General features: G+C 40.0%; 1 protein-coding gene across 2 annotated transcripts in view; it reads left to right on the top strand.

Moving 5' to 3' along the window:
* Positions 1 to 19,328, top strand: part of TET2 (tet methylcytosine dioxygenase 2) — a 70,750-nt gene extending 51,422 nt beyond the window's left edge. The window contains exons 3-10 of one of the 2 annotated variants that reach the window (XM_066548155.1): positions 975 to 1,065; positions 4,547 to 4,640; positions 5,588 to 5,796; positions 6,598 to 6,748; positions 8,899 to 8,988; positions 11,482 to 11,619; positions 12,960 to 13,320; positions 14,596 to 19,328. In XM_066548155.1, the coding sequence (XP_066404252.1) occupies positions 975 to 1,065; positions 4,547 to 4,640; positions 5,588 to 5,796; positions 6,598 to 6,748; positions 8,899 to 8,988; positions 11,482 to 11,619; positions 12,960 to 13,320; positions 14,596 to 15,998 (2,537 nt within the window). In that variant the 3' untranslated portion in view covers positions 15,999 to 19,328. Of the gene's footprint in view, positions 1 to 974; positions 1,066 to 4,546; positions 4,641 to 5,587; positions 5,797 to 6,597; positions 6,749 to 8,898; positions 8,989 to 11,481; positions 11,620 to 12,959; positions 13,321 to 14,577 lie in introns of both variants that reach the window. The other variant, XM_066548154.1, reaches the window with a different exon arrangement.
* The last annotated feature ends 954 nt before the right edge of the window (positions 19,329 to 20,282 follow it).

Genomic DNA, 20,282 nt, shown 5'->3' with positions numbered 1-20,282 from the left:
GTAGGAAATACAAGAGTATGGAACTCTCTCTGAAGAACCCAGTGCCACAGCATAATCTATAGGTTTATTGCTCTTTCTTATCAATATTGTCCTTAAGAAGATTAAATTAAGCCGTTCCCCACTGACACGTTCATATTTACACCATCCCTTCATCGTGCTTCCAGAGGCTGGCTGTCAAGAGCAGCAGCACCCATCCAGCCTGTGGAGTTAGCATGGCAGAAAGCATTAAGTCAGCATCAGGTATCAGCCAGCACAGCTCCACCATCTCCTGACCCCAAGCAGGCCTGCCCATTTCTTTCACACAGCTGGAGCCTGCTTCCTGGTATCAAACCAAACATACAGTATGTGTTGTGACTGCTGATATGGTCCTACCTACACACAGAAAACTGAGGCCACATTCTTGGCATACAAAGGTTTTTACCAGGCCTTGGGCATGATTTTTTTCAGCAAACTCGAGGGGGGGCGGGCGGGTTCATTTTGCAGTCTTTCCGTGGGTGGCAGGAATTCTCTGTGTAACCTTAGTGGCCAGTTTTTCAAGCTGTAAGTTCCTGCTCTGTAAAAAACAAGTACAATACAGCTCCCTAACATCAATATTTACCACTGTTATCCCATTTATCCTCCTTTCTATATACTGGGAGAGGAGGAAGTGGGAGAAGGAGAAACAATTGTTCGCTGATAACAGGAAAATGCCAATTTGAACATCAGTGTAGAGCCTGAGGTGTGGAATAAGTGTTTGTGCTAGGGAAAAGCATATTTTCGGGTTCACGAGATTCTTTAATCACAGCTGTTTGCAGGATTGGCCGTTGCCTTGCATGTTTAGTACAAACTGTGTGGGCAAATACCTGAGACATAAGTGTTTGAAAACTGACCCCAGCCCATGCAGCAGCCTTCTAACAAGCTAGAGGTAAGCTTTGTGACATTTTACATGAAAGAACTAAGCTTCAAAGTAATAACCTTTATTTTGTTTTAAACAGAGCAAATTATTGAAAAAGATGAAGGTCCCTTCTATACCCATCTAGGAGCCGGTCCTAATGTGGCAGCTATTAGAGAAATCATGGAAGAAAGGTAATTAGTGCAAAGGCACAGAGCAGATTAACTTTTATCCTTCTGTGGATGTCAGAATTTTTCCAGCTTTTGCACATAAAGAAATAAACAACTGCAAATCAAGTAATTACTTGTAGGCTCAGCTACTCCAGCGTTGCCAACATTACGCACCCTGCTATTCAGCAGAGAGTCACAATATTTGACAGGGCTAACAGTCTGCTGGCTGGCACGGGCTGGGCCCTGGCACACACATGCCAGCAAACCCAAGCTGGAACAAGTTCTCCCCAGCCTGCCAAGCAAAGTGGCTGGCAGGGGCTGCAAAGGCAGGCATGGAGCTGGTGCTCCCTCTGGCTAGGAGAATGCCAGCGGAGAAGGAGGATGAAGAGCAGAATACCAAATTTCAGCATTAGTTTCCCCTCACAAAATTACTAAATGTCTAAATCTCATTCATTCATGTCCAGAGGAGTGCCACAAAATTGCTGGATGGGATTTCAGCCCAAGAATTGATAAGTAGTGTTGTGAGAAAACATTCCCCTGCCTTGGAGTATTGCACAAACCCAGTCTTATCTTGATTATGGACAATCCCCTCTCATCATGTTGAATCCTGTGGTATATTTATTACATCAATGCTAACCAAACCAGGAATTTTTAAAGGCACAGAAAAGATATATGATATGTGCTGTTTAAAAAGATGAGTAAGCACAAATCCCACCAGCCTATCTAAGATACGCAAATTAAAAGCTGTCACAAAAGTGACTTCTGCACTGTGAATTCTGCATTACTTGTAGCCAATAATGACCAGATTTTTAGAGGTATCTGGGGACTCAGTTGCTCAGTTGCTCCCTGAACAAAGAAGCAAAAGAAAAACTATTCAGTTAAGTCAGAGACAGATGGGAATTTGATTTGTTGGTACCTTAAATATCTGGACTCCAGAATGGCAGTGAAGCTCCAGCTAGTTTCAGCTGGTTTCAGCTGGGTCTGAGCTAAGGAGCACCATTTCTTAGCGAGGTCTGTTAGCTTGTGTTCATCACTGCACAACCATGGGGCACTTGTAGCCTATTAAATCCTTCAGGTTAAAACCCGAGGTGTTTTCTCTTTCTTAGCACCTCTTTCCCTGTGACTCTTATGGTTACTGGTTTGCCTCAGTAATTTTCAGCTTGGGAGCAGCTTGAGTGCATGTAAACTACATAAATCAGCTTCCTTCTGGGAAGGGAGAGTGAACACTGATTCTCTGAAGAAATCCTTTACCATCTGTTATCTCCAGAGCTCTCACAACTGGTTCTTTAGTATTTACAAATAATAAATAAAAGAGGAAAGTCATTCATGTTGTAATGTCAATTAGAGAGATGACATTTTTTCTGTTTTTTTACATTGGAAAGTAATTTTTCACTCTTAATATTGACCTTACCTTTTTTCTTTTCTTTTTTAATTTCATTTCATTTCATGTTGGCAGAAGGAAATTAGGAGATACCATAGGCAATGTGCAACTAATCAGCCAGGTTCAGCAGAGTATAGCAGCAGCCACTTGAGCAATGGCTAGTGTTCAACTGTATGGTGTGAACTATGAAATTCTCTGACTGAAGAACTCAGGACTCATTAGTTAATTTTGTATCCCTAAGTAAAAAAAACCCCAAACCCTTCACTATAAAGATACTCTCAAGTATACATGTTCAGTTGGTGACATTAATCACAACTCAAGCACTTTTAACCTGGTTTCCCATGCATATGGATTAACTGGTAAGGTATCAGCACTGCTAAAGAAGCCAGGATTTGGATTTAGACTTACAATTAATATTTTAGCTATACCAAAACTAATTTATTGCAGAATCCATAGCAGATACAGACATTTCACCTCTTCCTTCTCCCAATTCTACTTTTGCTCAGTGAGATTTGCTCTAGTTTTAAAGCCAATCAGCTTTGGCCTGAAAGCAAGCATGACAAACATCAGGCACTAATTCCTTTCTGACAGTTGAAAAAACTTGGGATGAAGTCCATTTAATTTCCAGTGTGTAATGGACAACATATTTCTATAGAGGTATCTACACAATTGTCCTGCAATCCAGATTAGAAAACTGATAGAAAATGTTAAGATTTAAAAATGTTTTTTTTGAATGTTGTTAATTAAAGAAACAAATAAATACTAATATCCAAGGCTAAGCAGGAAAAAGTGACCTAACAGTTGCCTGCAGAACATATGTAGTACAACTTCATTTTGTTTGTATAATTTCCTGTGCCACTGAAACTTCACAATGAGATCACATCTAAAAATAAGCATTTTTCGTTCCTTTACAAGACAAAAGTTTAAATACAGATACTGACCCTTAAATATGTCACCAAGATTTTAGTGGCAAAATAAGAGGAAAAAGGGTCAAAAGACCTTAAGGCATCACTAAATGGCTGCATAATAGGAATATACCTTGATTACTCTGCTGGTAAAGGCAAGGAATAAGAAGACTGATTTAGTCAGTCCCCACACTTGGCTATTAAAAGTTAACAGCAGTGAGAGTGGCAGAATTCCAGAAATGGTGATGGAAGTGCAGTTTGCCCAGTGCCCAAGGAGCAGCCAAGTGGCCAGGGTGGCTCAGTCTGTAACACTGAGGCCACTGTGTATTCTGCCCCGACCTCCCCTGAGCCCTGGTGTGCTCCTGGGCTCAGCAGGTGGGCAATCCCAGAGAAATGCCTGGAACTGGCTCAACACATCCAGCACTTTTTTTATTGAGTCAAAATATCCTTCACGTGGCATTTGCCACATATCTCCACCTGGAAAGTGGATCCTCTTTGCTCTGGCAACAGCAATGCTTGAATATGGACCTAGATCCTGCCTTGAGAGCGTAATCCCCTTGTTTGAATGCTTCAGCAAGAGCTGAGCTTACCCACCTTGGCTGCAAATAGGCACACAAATGGTGTTATTTGAGGCACCTTGTGATCCTATCCGGAGTACAGAAGTCGAGTAGAAGTAAATAAGTAACAATTTATGAGAGGATTATGTTAAAAAAATAGATATGGAGCGAATTAATCCTGACTTAACTGATTCACACTAAGCCAGAAACAAGCACAGAAAATTAATAAAGTGACTGTTACATGCCAGCTGTTCCATGACAACTTAATTATGTACATTTCACAGAAACAACTTCAACCCAGAAATTAAAATAAAAATATAAAATTCTTCACCAATATAAGGAGACTTCTCTTTTAAAAAAAATTCACTTTTCAAAATGTCATCTATAACCAATGCTCTAAAGAAATGTCTAAAATATTTGGTAATAATAATGTGATACTGATAATTTTTACCCATCTGGGATGTATTAAAGACATTTGCCTCTCTTAATGTATCATTCCACCAGGGTAATAAAATCATTAAGACAAACCCATTGCACATCTTTCCCTGTAATTCATAGTGTTTATTTTTCTAAGATAAGACCGGCAAATGTGCTCCATCTTTTCAATGTTCACACAGAACCACATGAATCTGCTTACTGTACATATTTTTGTTTTGTTTAAGATTTGGACAGAAGGGTAAAGCTATAAGGATTGAAAGGGTTGTCTACACTGGGAAAGAAGGCAAAAGTTCTCAAGGATGTCCAATTGCTAAATGGGTAAGTGATGTAAACAAATTGTTCTAGTTCGGTATGATGGTTCATGTGGCTGACAGCAGTGACATGTCTTGTCAAGTGACACTAGGAAACTTCAAATAGCTCAGCAGCAGCAGTAATATGGGGTGCCTGTAGCCTGCTGCCACCCTTCTCTCACTCCATTGACTTGTTGCATGGAGAATAGCAAGAATAAAATTTAATTAGCAAACACTGTTGTACTTTGGAACAAATTACTGAGTGGTTGGGATTGCTGGGGAAAGACAGCATGAGGAAAAACTAATGCATTATAGTTTTTATGCATGCCAGACTGCACCCTTTTTAGGAAAAGCTTCTCAGTGCTTATGCTACTGGAAGGACACTTTTATTTGAAAAACATCTACTGCTTTCCTCCCAACACTGCAATATTTGTATGTAATAAGAGGAGGTCACAAAACTGTGAGGCTGGTTATGAGTATAGCTGGTTAAGGTTGGAAGGGAAGGGGAGAGAGAGAGCTCCCTTGTCCAGTTATTTAGTCCCTTCCTTACTGCCTGCCTTTGCCTGCATGCATCCTGCCCTAAGACAGGTGTCCACTACCCAGCTCTGTGCAGGGAGACACCTCACTGCTCACTTCCTCGTGCTCACCAATCAATCTGGGCCACACTCCTAACACAGATTCAGGAGAGGAATCCTGCTTTTATAAAGCTGGTTTCCACCATCACAGCTTTCCATGCCATCAGTCACCCTCTTAGAGTCAGCTTCATTAAACACAAAGAGTGTTTAACAAGGAGTAGCCCTGCCATATCACAGTGAGAAAAACAGACTGAACTGCCAGACGCAAAGAGGAGGATACAAGCAGAAGTAAGCTTCCCAGACACACAGTACTGCTGAGGTTTCCCTCTCTCTTGCTCTTCACGTTAAGAATGGCATCGTTTGTGTTGGGGCTCTGGGGTGTGTGTTGCTGTACATGCAGGTAGTCCGCAGAAGCAGTCAGGAGGAGAAGCTGCTGTGCCTGGTGCGCGAGCGAGCGGGACACACGTGTGAGACAGCCGTCATCGTCATTCTCATCCTGGTCTGGGAGGGGATCCCGACCAGCCTGGCCGACAGGCTCTACACGGAGCTCACCGACACCCTGCGCAAGTACGGCACGCTCACCAACCGGCGCTGCGCCCTCAACGAGGAGTAAGTGCAGCAAGGGCTGTGCTCACCAAACCTGCAGCTCCATCTTCAGACCCAGCTCCTCTACTCATGCTGTTACCCTGAAACATCTACAACCTTCCCAGCTGTTTCATGCAGTTTGAAAAACCACAAACTTTGTAGGAAACCCAAAGTAAACACTCTTATAAATAGGGAAAAACATTTTGTCAGAGTTGTGAAGCATCTCAATCTATTTAAAAGAAGATATCTCAGCAGGAGCCAGGATAGCTGATACCTCAACATTGAAATAAAAGCTGGGTGCACTAAAGCATACTTGTGTAAGCTGACACAGACTAGCCTGAATTTAAAGAAATTGCACTGTATGTCTTTCCCATGCCTTTCTGAGAGACAAGAACATTTAGACCACAGCTATCACTGTATGCTACTTTGGCTTCATGGGTAGAGTCGTATTTCAGGCATTATTGCTTAGCCCCTGACAGAGGGCTCCCACATTCCTGCAGGGCTGTCAGCAGAAGCCCATGAGGCACTATGAATATCCGTACCTAACAAGGCACCACACAAACACCCTCACCCAAGCAAAGCCATGTTTCTCACACAAGTGTAGAACCCCCAAACGCCCTGCTTTATAGCCAGGAAATTATTCACTCTGATAAATTCTTCTGTTATGATGTGTATGTCTCCCTCTTGCAATTCTACATTATTTACTGGTGGAAGATTATCTGCACTGCTGATTCCCTGGAGCACTGGCAGAATGCTGATGGCCACTGCCAGAGCACCACAGGGGGACCTGCCTGCTGCTAACAGCTGTGTTCTCTTATCTTTTAGACGGACTTGTGCATGCCAAGGGCTGGACCCTGAAACTTGTGGTGCTTCATTTTCCTTCGGTTGCTCCTGGAGCATGTACTACAATGGTTGTAAGTTTGCCAGAAGCAAGATTCCAAGAAAGTTTAAGCTGATGGGGGATGACCCAAAAGAGGTTGGTGTCCATTTCTGAAATGAGCTTCATTTGCAAAGAAATGTTTTCTGTCGTTCTGTAAATAGAGATACAGTACAAGAGAGCAGGGCCCGAGGCCTCCCTGAGTGCTGTACATGTAGGGTAATTAAATAACTGCCAGTCAAAACCAATTGATTCCAGTCACTGAGCCAGCTGAATCAACTGTCCAAATTCTGACAGCTGGTAAAAGCCCTGAGACTTGAAACCATGTTTGCAGGCTTTCACAATTAGAGGAGAAGGCATGGCCTGAATAATTCTGGCTGTATTAGGCCTGCAACTGAGCATTCCCCAGTGGCACAATGGAAGGTTTACCAGCTAATGGCACATAACACTGCAACTGGAACCAGAGCAGACTGGTTCAATGGAGACAAACATGATGAAACTCTGAGATGACAATAGGAAGAAGAGGATAGGAAGAAGCATTCTACATACAGTCCTGCCCCACTGAATGTTTCCAGACCAGGCTCTGTGTTACAACAAACTGGTGAATGTTTAAAACAAGCCAGAGTAATAAACATTGACCTTAGCCTGGACACAAGATACCCTGAAGTTATGACTGCAGTGACTCCTGGACACCTCCAGCGAGTCATGTGAAGCTCCAGGGGCCCAGTCTGCTTTCTGGCAAGGATGTGCAGATTTAGTCCCTTGCTTGTGGACTGGCACACTAGTTTCACTGTATTCTGATGTCTTACACAAATCCAAGCATTACTCTCTCATAATCACAGAGACAGATAATTCCACATCCTACAGCCTGTGCTGAAAAGAGTGCACTGTTCAGAATACCATCATAACTAACATACAGGTTTTCCTTCCCCTGCTCTTCTACAGCACCAAGAACTACAGAATAGCTCTCCTCCATAAATGCTGCGGCACAAAGCCTTCTTTATCACAGTCTGCAATCCTAAACTACCTACATTTCTAAGATGATACCCGGCCAGAGCACACCAGGGCACTCTTCCAACTTGCATTGTTGGATTTACTTCCTATGGAAGCCAGATTTATGCAGGAAAGAGGGCTTTACCCTCCAGTCCTGGTCCCAAAGTTAGGGGCAGCCAAAGCATGCATCCAGACCAGGGATTGGGTTCCATAGCATAGACACAGTTTACAGGCAGCATAAACAGAATCCTCACCAATAAAAACTAGAAAATACACTAACAAATGCTAACCTACAGGCCATACAAAAGCTCCACATTCTGGCAGCAGGCACGAGGTCACAGCAAGATATTTTTTGACAATTTCGTGTCAAACCAAACTAGAATATTGTCCCGTAGTAGGGAATGCAAACTTTCAACACATCAAATGCATTCCTCTCTGAAACCTGTTTTCTCCCAGCTCTTCACATCTTCCTTCAACACAAAAACTCCTAAAACCAAATATGCCATTCCAGTATGCCACCATTCTGTATGCATTTAAAATTAAAGATATGATAAACCTCATACAAGTGAGGTTTTGAATTTGGGATTCTCATCCTTATATGATGGGAAACAACTCTGGAGTATGTTTTAGATTATTTTTTTTAATGCTTTATTTTGACAGTGCGCAATTTAGAGAAAAAAGGAAGTGTGGTCATTCCCACCTCATCAATTACTAGACACATCCATTCATTGCTTAAGGATTGGAAAGTTTTTGAAGGCTGCAATATTTAAATATTTTGAAATTTCTGCATATAAAAATATTTCAGTATGTCAAAGTGTTGTCATTGCAATGTGCAAAACCCTTAAACTAGCCATATTTACTTGGATCATTCTGATGTTATTTCTCTCAAGCTTTCTGAAGAGTATTATTTTTCCACAACTCCAAAAAGGAAAATAATGAGGATTATCACACTTAGATCTAAAACATATCCATGTTGAAGAATGTGATTTTTCTTAATATAAAACAAATTAGGAGTATAGTATATGGTGTTCTACTGCAGGTTTTCCACTACACTGCTATAACTGCTCCATTCCTTTAAAGGCCTTGGAACAAAGAAATTAAAAGGAGATTCACAACAGTCACTGTCTAAACACCAGTGATACTGGTTCATGCCTTTACACAACAGTCCTCACACACAATTGTGTAAAGACCCCAACTTGTTGGATCCCAGATGTACAGTATGGAAGTGTCATTGAACCCTGTTTCATCTCTAACAGGAAGAAAAACTAGAATCCCATTTGCAGAATCTGTCAACCCTGATGGCACCTACCTACAAGAAGCTTGCACCTGATGCATATAACAACCAGGTATGATGGGGGGAAAAAAGGAATATGAGCAGTCATGGAAATAACCTGGTTTTTAACATACTTCCCAATGCTTCAGCCTTGCACGAAACCATCACATACATTTTGTGCTAACATTTCTTTGATATCAGCATGAAGACAAATAGAAATGAACAATTTCACTTGAAATGCTCTCACAAGTAAAACTAGCAGGATTTGGTCCACTAAATAGAATTAACCTTTTCAGCTACATAAAACGATAAAATTATTTCACTCTTCAGCTCCAAAATACAAATTTCTTGATTTAGCATGAATTACCATCCAAACCAACAAAGCTGCCGTGTATATGGCATGAAATTGGAAACAGTTTGCACTCAAGTTCTGAAGCCACAGTTTCAGTTCTGCTCTCTCAAGCAGCAGATTTAGTTTTCACCAAAACACCCTTTATAAACATGCTTTTAAAGTGAAGTTCTATATTTTAATACACTCAGTCCTGTGTATGCACCTAAGTGCCTGCACCAGCCTTCTTGCATGAAGGGTTCTGTTCTCAGACACGTTCAGAGCTCTGAAGAGCTTCCCACTCTGGCTGTGTCTCATCTACATTTCATTACAACATGTCTTTCAGATAGTTACACCAAAATTTGACAGCACACCACTTGCAAACATGTAACTGTTGACCTTATTTTCGTTGCTCAGGTTTACTACTGTTAGGAACATTCACAGAACTTGAATCCCCAAACTTTCAGCATCTACTGCAAACTGTAACATCACCCTGCTTTCCTATTGACAGCACGGTACAACCAGCAGAAGACAGATTCTCAGCTTTAACAGAAACAATCAATTAACAAAAAACTGTCCATTATTATCTGCTGTAAAATTCACTCCTTTACTGCGTATTTAGTAGCAGCTAGACAGGGTGAGCAGACTCAGTGCAGACTTACCCAGTTTCACTTACCTGATCTGACAATGTTTGGAGACTCATTATGGAGAAAACTGTGGCTATGTGCCCACTAGCTGTGGTTATCTGTCCAAATATCTGAGACACATTCTGCAAGAGAAAATAAGAAGAGAAAGAAAAGAAAAATGAGGTGGTGAACAATAAATTGTTTCTTTGCTTGGGCTGCTTTTCTTTTCCCACAAAAATTCACTTAAGAACTTTTCTCCAAGTAAGCTGTGGTGCTGCCCAACATTTGTTGAAAATACATGCTTTTACAAGTTTCAATTTTTACCTTATGTAATAAGGCATGTGTGTAGCTTGGCTTATTTCACGAGTTTCATGTAGACCTTGTATTTGTGGGGAAACTGTACTTGAGCTACTGCCAATGGCTTTAAAGGGAGATGATCGAGCTCTAATTTGTATGATATTGTAAAAGGTTCTAAAACCAAAAAAAGCACTAAAACCACATTTCAAATGCCCAGATTTATTCTAATCCAAATCTGGACCACTTCTGGATTACAACCAAGAACTGGAAAAAGATTGTTTCCCAACTGGACCAAACAGAACATTTCGGAGAGCAGCTAAACCCATACAGTTTGATCAGACAATTATAGTCTGGCTAACATTTCAGACTGCTCACATTTAATTCCAAAGAAGTTTACACAGTTTTCAAGTGTTTTTTTTCTGCTCTTGTTTTCAGATTCCAGGGAAGTAAATAATCCAGATTTGAAAAATAAATGTCTGTGAGCAAACTAGACATATTTTTAGTGATTTTGAATGAAGACTTGGCAAAGCATCTAATTTGACCTTAACTTAAAAAGGGCTCTATTAAGTTCTATTAAGTGTAGATGGTCCGTGCATTCACTTGAAAGGCTCAGGAATTTCAGAAAAGCGTTTTATAAATGTGGTTTCATTTTTAATTTTTGAAATAAAATATGAAACCATCATTTTTCTAAGGCTTTATCTTCCATTACAAAATCCTTTCTTTTGTGTAAGGTGTGTTAATGCATTTTTGAGTTCTTTGTAAAGCTCCTTAATAATGACTGCATGGGTACAAAGTACTGTCTTGACTGAATTCTCTCTCTTTTTAGTCAGGGTGGTTTAGATTTGTACTTAAGCTAATGAAATACACGTTTAGCATGCCAAAATATTACAAATCAAAAAGCAAATTATTATTTTTCATTAAGTCATTCTGGAGTCAGTTTTCTAAAGCCATTTTCCCTTAATAGCTTGGTATACTTCCAGTCTACACAAACATATCACTCTCAGAGTGCCAGTCACGGAAACCATGCACTGCATTTGTCATGTAAAAACACCAACCCCTGGCAGAGTAATACACAAAGAGAAGTATTAGCGACTAATTGCACCATCATGCCAGAGACTGAAGGTACCAGGGAACAAAGCAGCAAGGAATGAAGCATGGATACAAACCAGCCATCTAACTGCTGTAGTTTATTTGCTTTCAAGATGTGTTTGTTGTCACCTCCAAGGCATGAGGGAGACCTGCCCTTTGTCACAGCAGAGCATTCATTCCTTGTGCACTCGTGGAGCACGCAGTGAATCCTGTCCTGTCTCTGCAGATCGAGTACGAACACAGAGCCCCCGAGTGCCGCCTGGGGCTGAAGGAAGGTCGCCCATTCTCAGGGGTCACTGCCTGCCTCGACTTCTGTGCTCATGCTCACAGAGACTTGCACAATATGCAAAACGGGAGTACTCTGGTAAGTCTGGGATGTGTAGCAGCCTCCTCACTCCAGCACTCAGCTCCTGACTTTCATTCATTATCTCCTCTCTGTTTAAATTTATACTGCATAATGCAGATCAGAAAAAAAAAACCATTAGGCAGTAACTGAGCTAAGTTACTACCCCCTACACATTTTTCTTTCAAATGAATGAGACTCACAGTGTATTAAAGAAAGGTTTAACACAGACCTGGTAGAAGAGAAACTTCTTGTGGAGACAATGGAAAGAAGGTCCCAGCAGCACTGAAATGCCTGTTTCAGTGTTCCTGGCACAAAACAGTTCATATTTATCCTCCTGAAATCCTTCTTTTTCTAACAACTTTGGATTATATCTTCTAATAAAATAAAAGTAGAAACAAATAACTTCTTTCTGAGAGAGTTTTGGAAAATTTGGATTTTATTTCTGCTTTGGATGAGCAGAAAGTCTGCTAGTCCATGTACCCTTGACTCTCCTCAGTTCTGATTTCTGGTAGGTACAGCAGAAGTTCTGTAGAAGATACTAGAAAAGCAAGCTGGTTTTGAATGTGTATTGGATTATTTCTGTAATAAAACAGTGGGGCCAAACATAGGAAAGAATACTCTTAAGGCTGTAATTAGAAGCAGCTCCCTAGATTCACAGTGCAGCTCTTATTATGACCAAAGAGAGTATCTGCCTTTTTAACGCAAACTGAATTTTTCCTGTTTCCAGGGTCTGACTTAACTCACAAGTTAATCACCCCTAATATACATTTCCAGCTGAGCTTTCTTCCCAAAGCTGGGACAATTATTTTGCTGCAGAATACATCCCTATCAGCACCTTTTTCCACAAAGATCCTCCCAATACCTGTTCTAGCTAGAACTAATACAACAGGCTTGCTGCAGTAACTCCCCTAAATCTTGTTATTAACATTACAGTTGCACTGTGAAGGGGGTGTGAAGTACAACGCCAGTGTGCTATATTGCACACTCTCTCTAATAGGTAGCTACCTCGTGTATTGTAGTGAAAGAATCTTCAGGTGAGTACCAAGTCCCAGATTCCACTGCTTTAGCTCTCTAGCCATGGTCCAATGGATCACAGAGTTTATTTCACATGAGGGTAATCCCTAACTCTACTGTTAATTTCAGCACAAGTAAAAGAAATAGATATCTATACACCTTCTGTTTCTTTTAACACTGTCCAACAAAGTAATGGAAGAAATTACATTTGCAGGCTTGTTGTGATATGCAAAAATTGCACAGAAACTCACAGTTTACAAAGAGATTGCCAGATGCCAGCGCTGACAGTGTCAGGGCACAATGCAGAGGTAGAGTTTCAGATCTCTAATACACTTTCCTAACAGGTTTGCACACTGACTAGAGAAGACAATCGTGAAATTGGCCAAACACCAGAAGATGAGCAGCTCCACGTGCTCCCGTTATACAAAGTCTCTGATGTGGATGAGTTTGGAAGCACTGAGGGCCAGGAGGAGAAGAAGAGGAATGGCAGCATCCAGGTCCTTACGTCCTTTCGACGAAAAGTACGGATGTTAGCAGAGCCGGTGAAGACCTGTCGGCAGAGGAAGCTGGAAGCAAAGAAAGCAGCTGCAGAAAAGCTTGCCTCCTTGGAGAATGGGTCTAGCAAAGCTGAGAGAGAGAAGTCTGCTGCAGCACGCAGCAAGCAAGGCACCTCTGAAGCAGCGGGTCACGCAAAGCAGCTGGCAGGTAAACACAGAAATCTGAGTGGGGTCAGCAGTGGTAAGCATCCTACAAATCAGGGCCAGTTATAATCAGCCTCAAGAAAACCATTATTTTCAGCCCAAGAATGTAATGAAGTAAAAAGTAAAAAAAAAAAAAGAGATTTCTTGAAAGCGAAGATCAATAATACATAAATACTAGAGTGCCAAATGTGGTACAACTCCAGAGAAGAAAAAATAAAAAAAAAAAGTTGCAATGAGAAATCCTTTACTGTTGGATAGTTAACACTTGTAGAAATCTAGAAACAAACTCTGCTTGCCAGCCAGCATATAGTAAAGTTATCTTTAAAGGACTAGGAGTGCTAGAAGCCATGAAGAGAAGTTGTGGTGCTGCTGCCAAAGAATGACCTACACATCACTCAATGTCTGTCACTGTTACAGAGCACCTCCTGATTTCAGGATATACAAGCATAACCTCTTTACCACTATTTAAACTCTCTGCCTCAAGACCAAAAGCAAAGCAGGCTTTCCATAGTGGAGTAAGAGTTTATGGCAGTTTTCAGCAGCAGATTTGAGAGTCCTGAGCAAAGGAGTTATCAGACCTATTTTATTGTTGCAGCAGTTTTCCTAGAGAGGAAAAAAGTGATACATCTAGGGCCACCCAGAAGGTCACTGAAATACCTATGAATAGAAGTCAGCTATGCCATGACCCAGGCAAGGGCTGTGACCATTAAATGACGCCATTGCACTTTAATGAATGTTATTTTTGCTCTCACGTCTTCAGTTAATCTCACTTATTACTGCACTGCTCTGTCTACCAGTGAATGTTGGTTTTAACATACTGCTAGGGACATTTCTTGGAGTCAGTTCTATTCATGTAGATGAGAAGAATTATTTATTCTTGAGGAAAAGAAAGTCACTTTGTGCACGGCTGTTTGGGAGCACTTTGATGCTCCATTTCATGGGCTACTTAAAAGATGATTCAACTCTTTGGATTTTGTGCATGTGACTCTGAACAGACTGCACTGTCCTCTTTTCCCCACTGCCACTAGCATCTGATCTTGTTGGACACATGCCAAAAAGGAAGAGTAGCCTTAGTATTTATTCAGCTTCTTAAAGGATGGTGTTTGAGATATGAGAAAGGGAGCATCTGTTAATGAATCTACTTTTCTTAGAAATTTCATATAAAGTATGTAATTTGTTGGGTGGTTGGTTGGTTTGGGGCCTTTTTTTAAGAAGCCTGTTTGTTGTGTGGTTGTTTGTTTTTTCCTTTTTACATCTACAGATCTTTTACGTCTTTCAGGACCAGCCACACAACAACAGCAGCAGCAGCAGCCGCAGCAACATCCACAGCGCTCTCTCCCTAACAACCCTCAATCAAATCCCATTAACTCTTACTCGGGTTCAGGTTCTGCAAATCTCTATGGAAGGTTGCCTAATCCAGCCAATGCTTATCCAAACTCTTCGTACACTTCAGATCCATATGGAGGGTCCAATGCCATGAACCTCTATCCAACCTCATCACAGTCTGCGGGGTCTTATTTGAATTCTTCCAGTCCCATGAACCCTTATTCAGGATCTTTAAGTCAAAATAACCAATATCCCCCCTACCAATGCAATGGAAACATAGCTATGGACAACTACCCCTCTTACTTGGGCTCCTACTCTTCCCAGCATCAGCACATGGACTTGTATAGTTGCCAGAGCCAAGACCATATGTCTAAACTAAGTCTACCACCCATTCAAACATTATACCAGCATAGGTTTGGGAATAACCAGAGTTTTGGTCCCAAGTACTTGAATTATGGAAACCAAAATATGCAGGTAGACTCCTTCAGTAATTGCGCCATAAGACCAAATTTACACCACGTAGGGTCATTTTCCTCTTACTCAACCCATGAGGCCAATGGCCATTTTATGGAAGTTGCCTCAAGGTTAAAATCTAATCTGAGTAATCCAAGCATGGATTATGCCTCCATGAGTAAAACAGGTGAACATCATCACATGCAACCCCCTCCACATTTATCACATGACTACCATTCTGCTCCAACAATGTTTAGTGGTCCCCCTAATTCACTGCATCTCCAAAATAAGGATAATGAAATTATTTCACACGCAGTTAATGGTTTGTCTAACATGCTTCCAGGTCAAAACCATGACAGGACTACTCCCCAGGGTGGTTTAGATAAAACTGACGTGCTGAATCCAGAAAAAGCAGAGGATCCCGATGAAGTCTGGTCAGATAGTGAGCAGAACTTTCTGGATCCAGAAATTGGAGGAGTGGCAGTTGCTCCATCTCATGGGTCAATTCTCATAGAGTGTGCAAAACGCGAGCTCCACGCAACGACTCCCTTAAAAAATCCCAACAGGAACCATCCCACCAGAATATCCCTTGTATTTTACCAGCACAAGAGCATGAATGAGCCAAAACATGGTCTGGCTCTGTGGGAGGCGAAGATGGCTGAGAAAGCAAGAGAGAAAGAAGAGGAATGCGAGAAGTACGGCCCAGACTACGTGCCTCAGAAATCCTATGGCAAAAAAGCCAAGCGGGAGCCCGCGGAGCCCCACGAGCCCTCTGAGCCAACGTACCTGCGCTTCATCAAGTCCCTGGCACAAAGGACACTGTCGGTCACCACGGACTCCACCGTCACCACATCTCCATATGCCTTTACACGGGTTACAGGGCCTTACAACAGATATATCTGACACCTTGGCTGGTTACCTCATTTGAAAAAACACCTTGTGGCTAGGGTAGTGGTGCTTTAGGTTTCGTGGAAGGCAAGGGTGGAGAAGAAAACAGTGTTTTTACAGAGCTCATCGGTGGAAAAAGCCTCGGCACACCAGCAAAAAGAGGTAAATCTCACTAGAGCACTTGTTTTCCACTGATTTTTAAGTGGTCACAGATGGCACGTAGGAAACAGACCAAAGCATCCTATGCAAAAAAAAAAATTACAAACAGAAGAAGAAAATAAAAGGAAAGAAAAAAGGAGAGAACACAACAAAAAAGTGTTTCACAATTTACATTGGAAAACACTGGTTCTATTACTGAAAGAGATAATCTGCAAATGGATTTTTTTTTCTTACAGTTTTTCACATCTGTGGTCACTTTTAATGTCATCAAGTTTGCATAGTCATGGAACAGGAGCAAAAACAACCCTAAAAAAGAATAATACTGTAGTATTACAACTGCAGGAATCTTAAAATAACATCTGGTGCTGAATCTATGATGTACTGAAATACTGGAATTATGGCTTTTTAACATGCAGTTTTTACTGTAATCTTAATAGTATTTTGATTTTATTTAATGAAGTAGATAAGACAAATAGACAACAAAACACTGAATTTGTTTGAATATTCTAAAACCATGGTGCTATCAAAGAGAATAGTGTCTTTATTTTATCAGTGAAACAGTTAATGCCTTTATAACAAAATGTCAATGATGTAGTCAAATGTTCTTCAGCAACAGGGAGGACCTTTTCATTCATGTATGTATTGAAGTTACCTGGTGTTAAAATAAGCTTACTTTTTAACATATGGGAATTACAAAGACCTCTGGATTTTGCTCATCCAGTCAAGTCCTAGAAAAGGACAATAAAATAGAGAGATATTTTTTTTTAAATAGTGTTTCAAAAGCACTTTGTCTACCTAAGCTTGGCAACTTGAACAATGCTAAGGTACTAAGACATTAAAAAAAAAAAAAGAAGAGTTTACTTTGATTTTAAAATGCAAAGATAATTTTTTTAAACTAAAAAAGCTTTTAAATACTTTTGGTTTAGCCATGCATCAGCTAGTGGGCTACATATCCATTTTTAATACAGTCAGTTATGGTAAATATGGGGCTTACTGGATATAAGGGAATACTTTAGTACACAAAACACATTTTTTTCTGGTGCTCATCTCACACAGCTATACTGTAAACTGTTTTCTACAATTATTATGACAAGTTCATTGCTCAAATATGTACAGTTTTAAGGAAAGAATTTTATATTAACCACAAGTAATAATTAGCAGCATGCAACAGACTACACCTAGTTAGCTTGGGCTTCTGCTGTTTCTAGAGATCTGTGCGCTCCCACTATGGAATGGCAGAACTGCTTTTGTGTTGATAATTATGTACATTGTGGTGCAAGTCATTTCTTGGTGCAAGTGGCCTCTTTTCCAGAAAGACTGAGCAGACCGATGCCTACACAAGATGAATGAAACAGGGTTAGTTCTGTGTGATTCCGTTGATTCATAGAAAAAAAAATAGGCAGCTGGCTTGCTGTGGTGGTTTTAAATCATTAATTTCTATTAAAAAATTTAAAAAGCAGGAGAGTTGTATAGTAAATTAAATTGTAAACAAAACTTTTTTTAACACAATGCTTTAGTATTTTAGTACTGTAAAAATATTAAATCTATATATATTTGAGTTTTGAGCTGAATTCACATCATGGTGCTACTCAGCCTGCTACAAATATATCATAATGTGAGCTAAAAATACATTAAAAGGTTTGAGTGATGTTCCTACTTGTCATATACCTCAACACTAGTTTGGCAATAGGATATTGAACTGAGTGTGAAAGTTTATATATTGTATACCATCTTTTTCCCCCAACAGCCTTTGAAAAAAACAAACAAAAAAAAACCTAAACAAAAAATTCTCAATACTTGACATTTTAGCAAGTATAACTTGAACTTCAACCTTTTTTTTTTTTTGTTCTAAAAATTCAGGGATATTTCAGCTCATGTTCTCCTATGCCAACGTGTCACCTGTGTGTATGTAAAGCTGTTGTAGGTTAAATATATTATTCTTGGGTTTTTTGTTTTTGTTTTGTTTCTTTTTTCAGGGATTTAATGTTTTTCTTTTGAATCCCTTCTCTTATTTTTCTTGTATATGTATTGTGTAACTAAAACTAATTTTGTAAATTTGTTAGCTCTTTTTATTGTAACAGAAGTGTTTAAGAGATTTAGAATGTTTTGACTCTTTCAAATGATTAAACAAAAAGAAAGTAGAATGCACTGAGCTGATTAAAGGGAAAAATGTAAGGCAGGGGTTTGGCAAGTGACTGTTTGCTAGAGTTGTTCAAGTCACTCTCTAAACAAGGCTTCTTGGATACTGTAATGAATAAAATAAAATATAAAAAGGTACAGTCAGTACAAGGGCTTCCCTAAACATGCAAACCTCCATGTCCCAGCTATATCTTGTGCAATATACTGTAAGATTATGTTTGGTCAAGAGAAATTCTATACAACAGAATCACAACCTAACTCAAGAAAATCAAAGGAGGCCTTTGGGTTTAATGGTCAAATATTTATTACGGCAATTTTGGGTTTTCTCAGTCTGTGACTTTATCCACTCATTGAAACAAAAATTTTGCCTTTTGGGGAAAAAAAAAATGATGGTTCTATGTCAGATTAAGTAAATCATTATATATCTTCATCTTTTAGTGATTTTTTTTTAATCCTATCTAATTCATGTAATCCATAGTAGATGTTTGGTTAATATGCCATGCACTGTCATTTGCCAAACTGCTGGCAGCAGGAGCAGGAAGCTTAGTTGGAGAATCAGTTTTGTATTGTAAATACCTGAGCTGTAATTTTTGGTGTACAGAACCCTGCCTCAGTTGGAACGAATGACAAAGCAGACAGAGTTGCTTGTATAGGATTATCAGGTCGATTATAGCCATACTTGAAGATGCTTCTGAGAGTTGTCAACTTTACTTGAATGAATTTTTCATCTTGATTGACGCACAGCAGTATAAAATTCACTTCTAACGCTAGTGGTTAACTTGTGTAGGAAACTTTAGCAGTTTGACACTAAGGTAATGAACTTCTGTGTGCATTTTCTATGCTTATGTTCTACCTTTTTTTTTTACTTTAGTTTCATTCATTTTCATGAGATGTTTGGTATGTCTATAAAGAGAATCCAAGGATGGTTATAAATACTGTAAGTATTGTAATGTAATGCAGGTTATTTGAAAGCTGTTTATTATTATATCATTCCTGATAACGCTGAGATGTGGGTGTTTTTAATAAAATTTATATTTATTTAATGCACTCTAAGTCTGTCTTGCAGAAACTTGTCTTTCCTTGTCATTTTTACCAGCTGACAATAAACAGGTATAACACTCAAACAAAGTGCATCACTAGGGACTTCAAAACAGGAAGCCTAGACATCACATTTATTCCTAGTTCTTCTTTGACTCTTACCTCCAAGAGGTTGGGACACAGGCTGCTGAGGCCAGGCTACTGCTCTATAAAATCTATATTTACAGGGAAGGAGGGAGGCATTTTTATGGGCAGGAAGAGACAGTAGAGCTTCACTGCAGTTTTTCCATTGGTCTTTGTGTACACAAATGAATATGGCATATTCACTGTGCCAGTGCCTTCACTGCTCAAGTAACAGCTGCAAATGCACACCTAGCAGAGGCAGGACAAGGGGGAGACTCTAAGCATTCATTTATTTGTTTGGGGTATTCAGCTGTACTTGGTTAAGCATTCTTCTACTTTATTGGAAAATTATTGTAAATAAAGTTCAAGTAGTTTGTAGTATAAAAATCACTCAAATCACTCCCAAATGGTGGGAGGCTCCAACAAATAGTATTGTGCCAGGGGAGGACTAGATTGGATGTTAGGAAAAATTTTGTCACCAAGAGAGTTGTAAGATTGGAAAAGGCTGTCCAGGGAAGTGGTTGAGTCACCATCCCTGGAGCTACTCAAAAGACCTGTACACATGGCACCTGGGGACAGGGTTTAGTGGTGGACTTGGCAGTGTAAGTTTACAGTTGGACTTAAAGACCTTAAGCGACTTTTCCAACATAAATTATTCTGTGCCCAAGAAAAACCTCACAATCATTAAAGCCAAAACCCTCAGGTATGATCTAAAATCACTCACAATCTAGAGAAAAGCAGAAGCAGTAAGAAAGTGGGTCTGAATCAATACCAGGACATACATTCTTGGAGACATCAGACAAAACCTTGCTCTCCTAGTCCCTTTGTTTAACTTCAGGG

This window comes from Molothrus aeneus, chromosome 4, assembly GCF_037042795.1.
Source record: "Molothrus aeneus isolate 106 chromosome 4, BPBGC_Maene_1.0, whole genome shotgun sequence".
NCBI lineage: Eukaryota > Metazoa > Chordata > Aves > Passeriformes > Icteridae > Molothrus > Molothrus aeneus.
The sequence above is the reverse complement of the archived record's forward strand: the minus strand, read 5'-3'. Positions and strand labels throughout refer to the sequence as shown.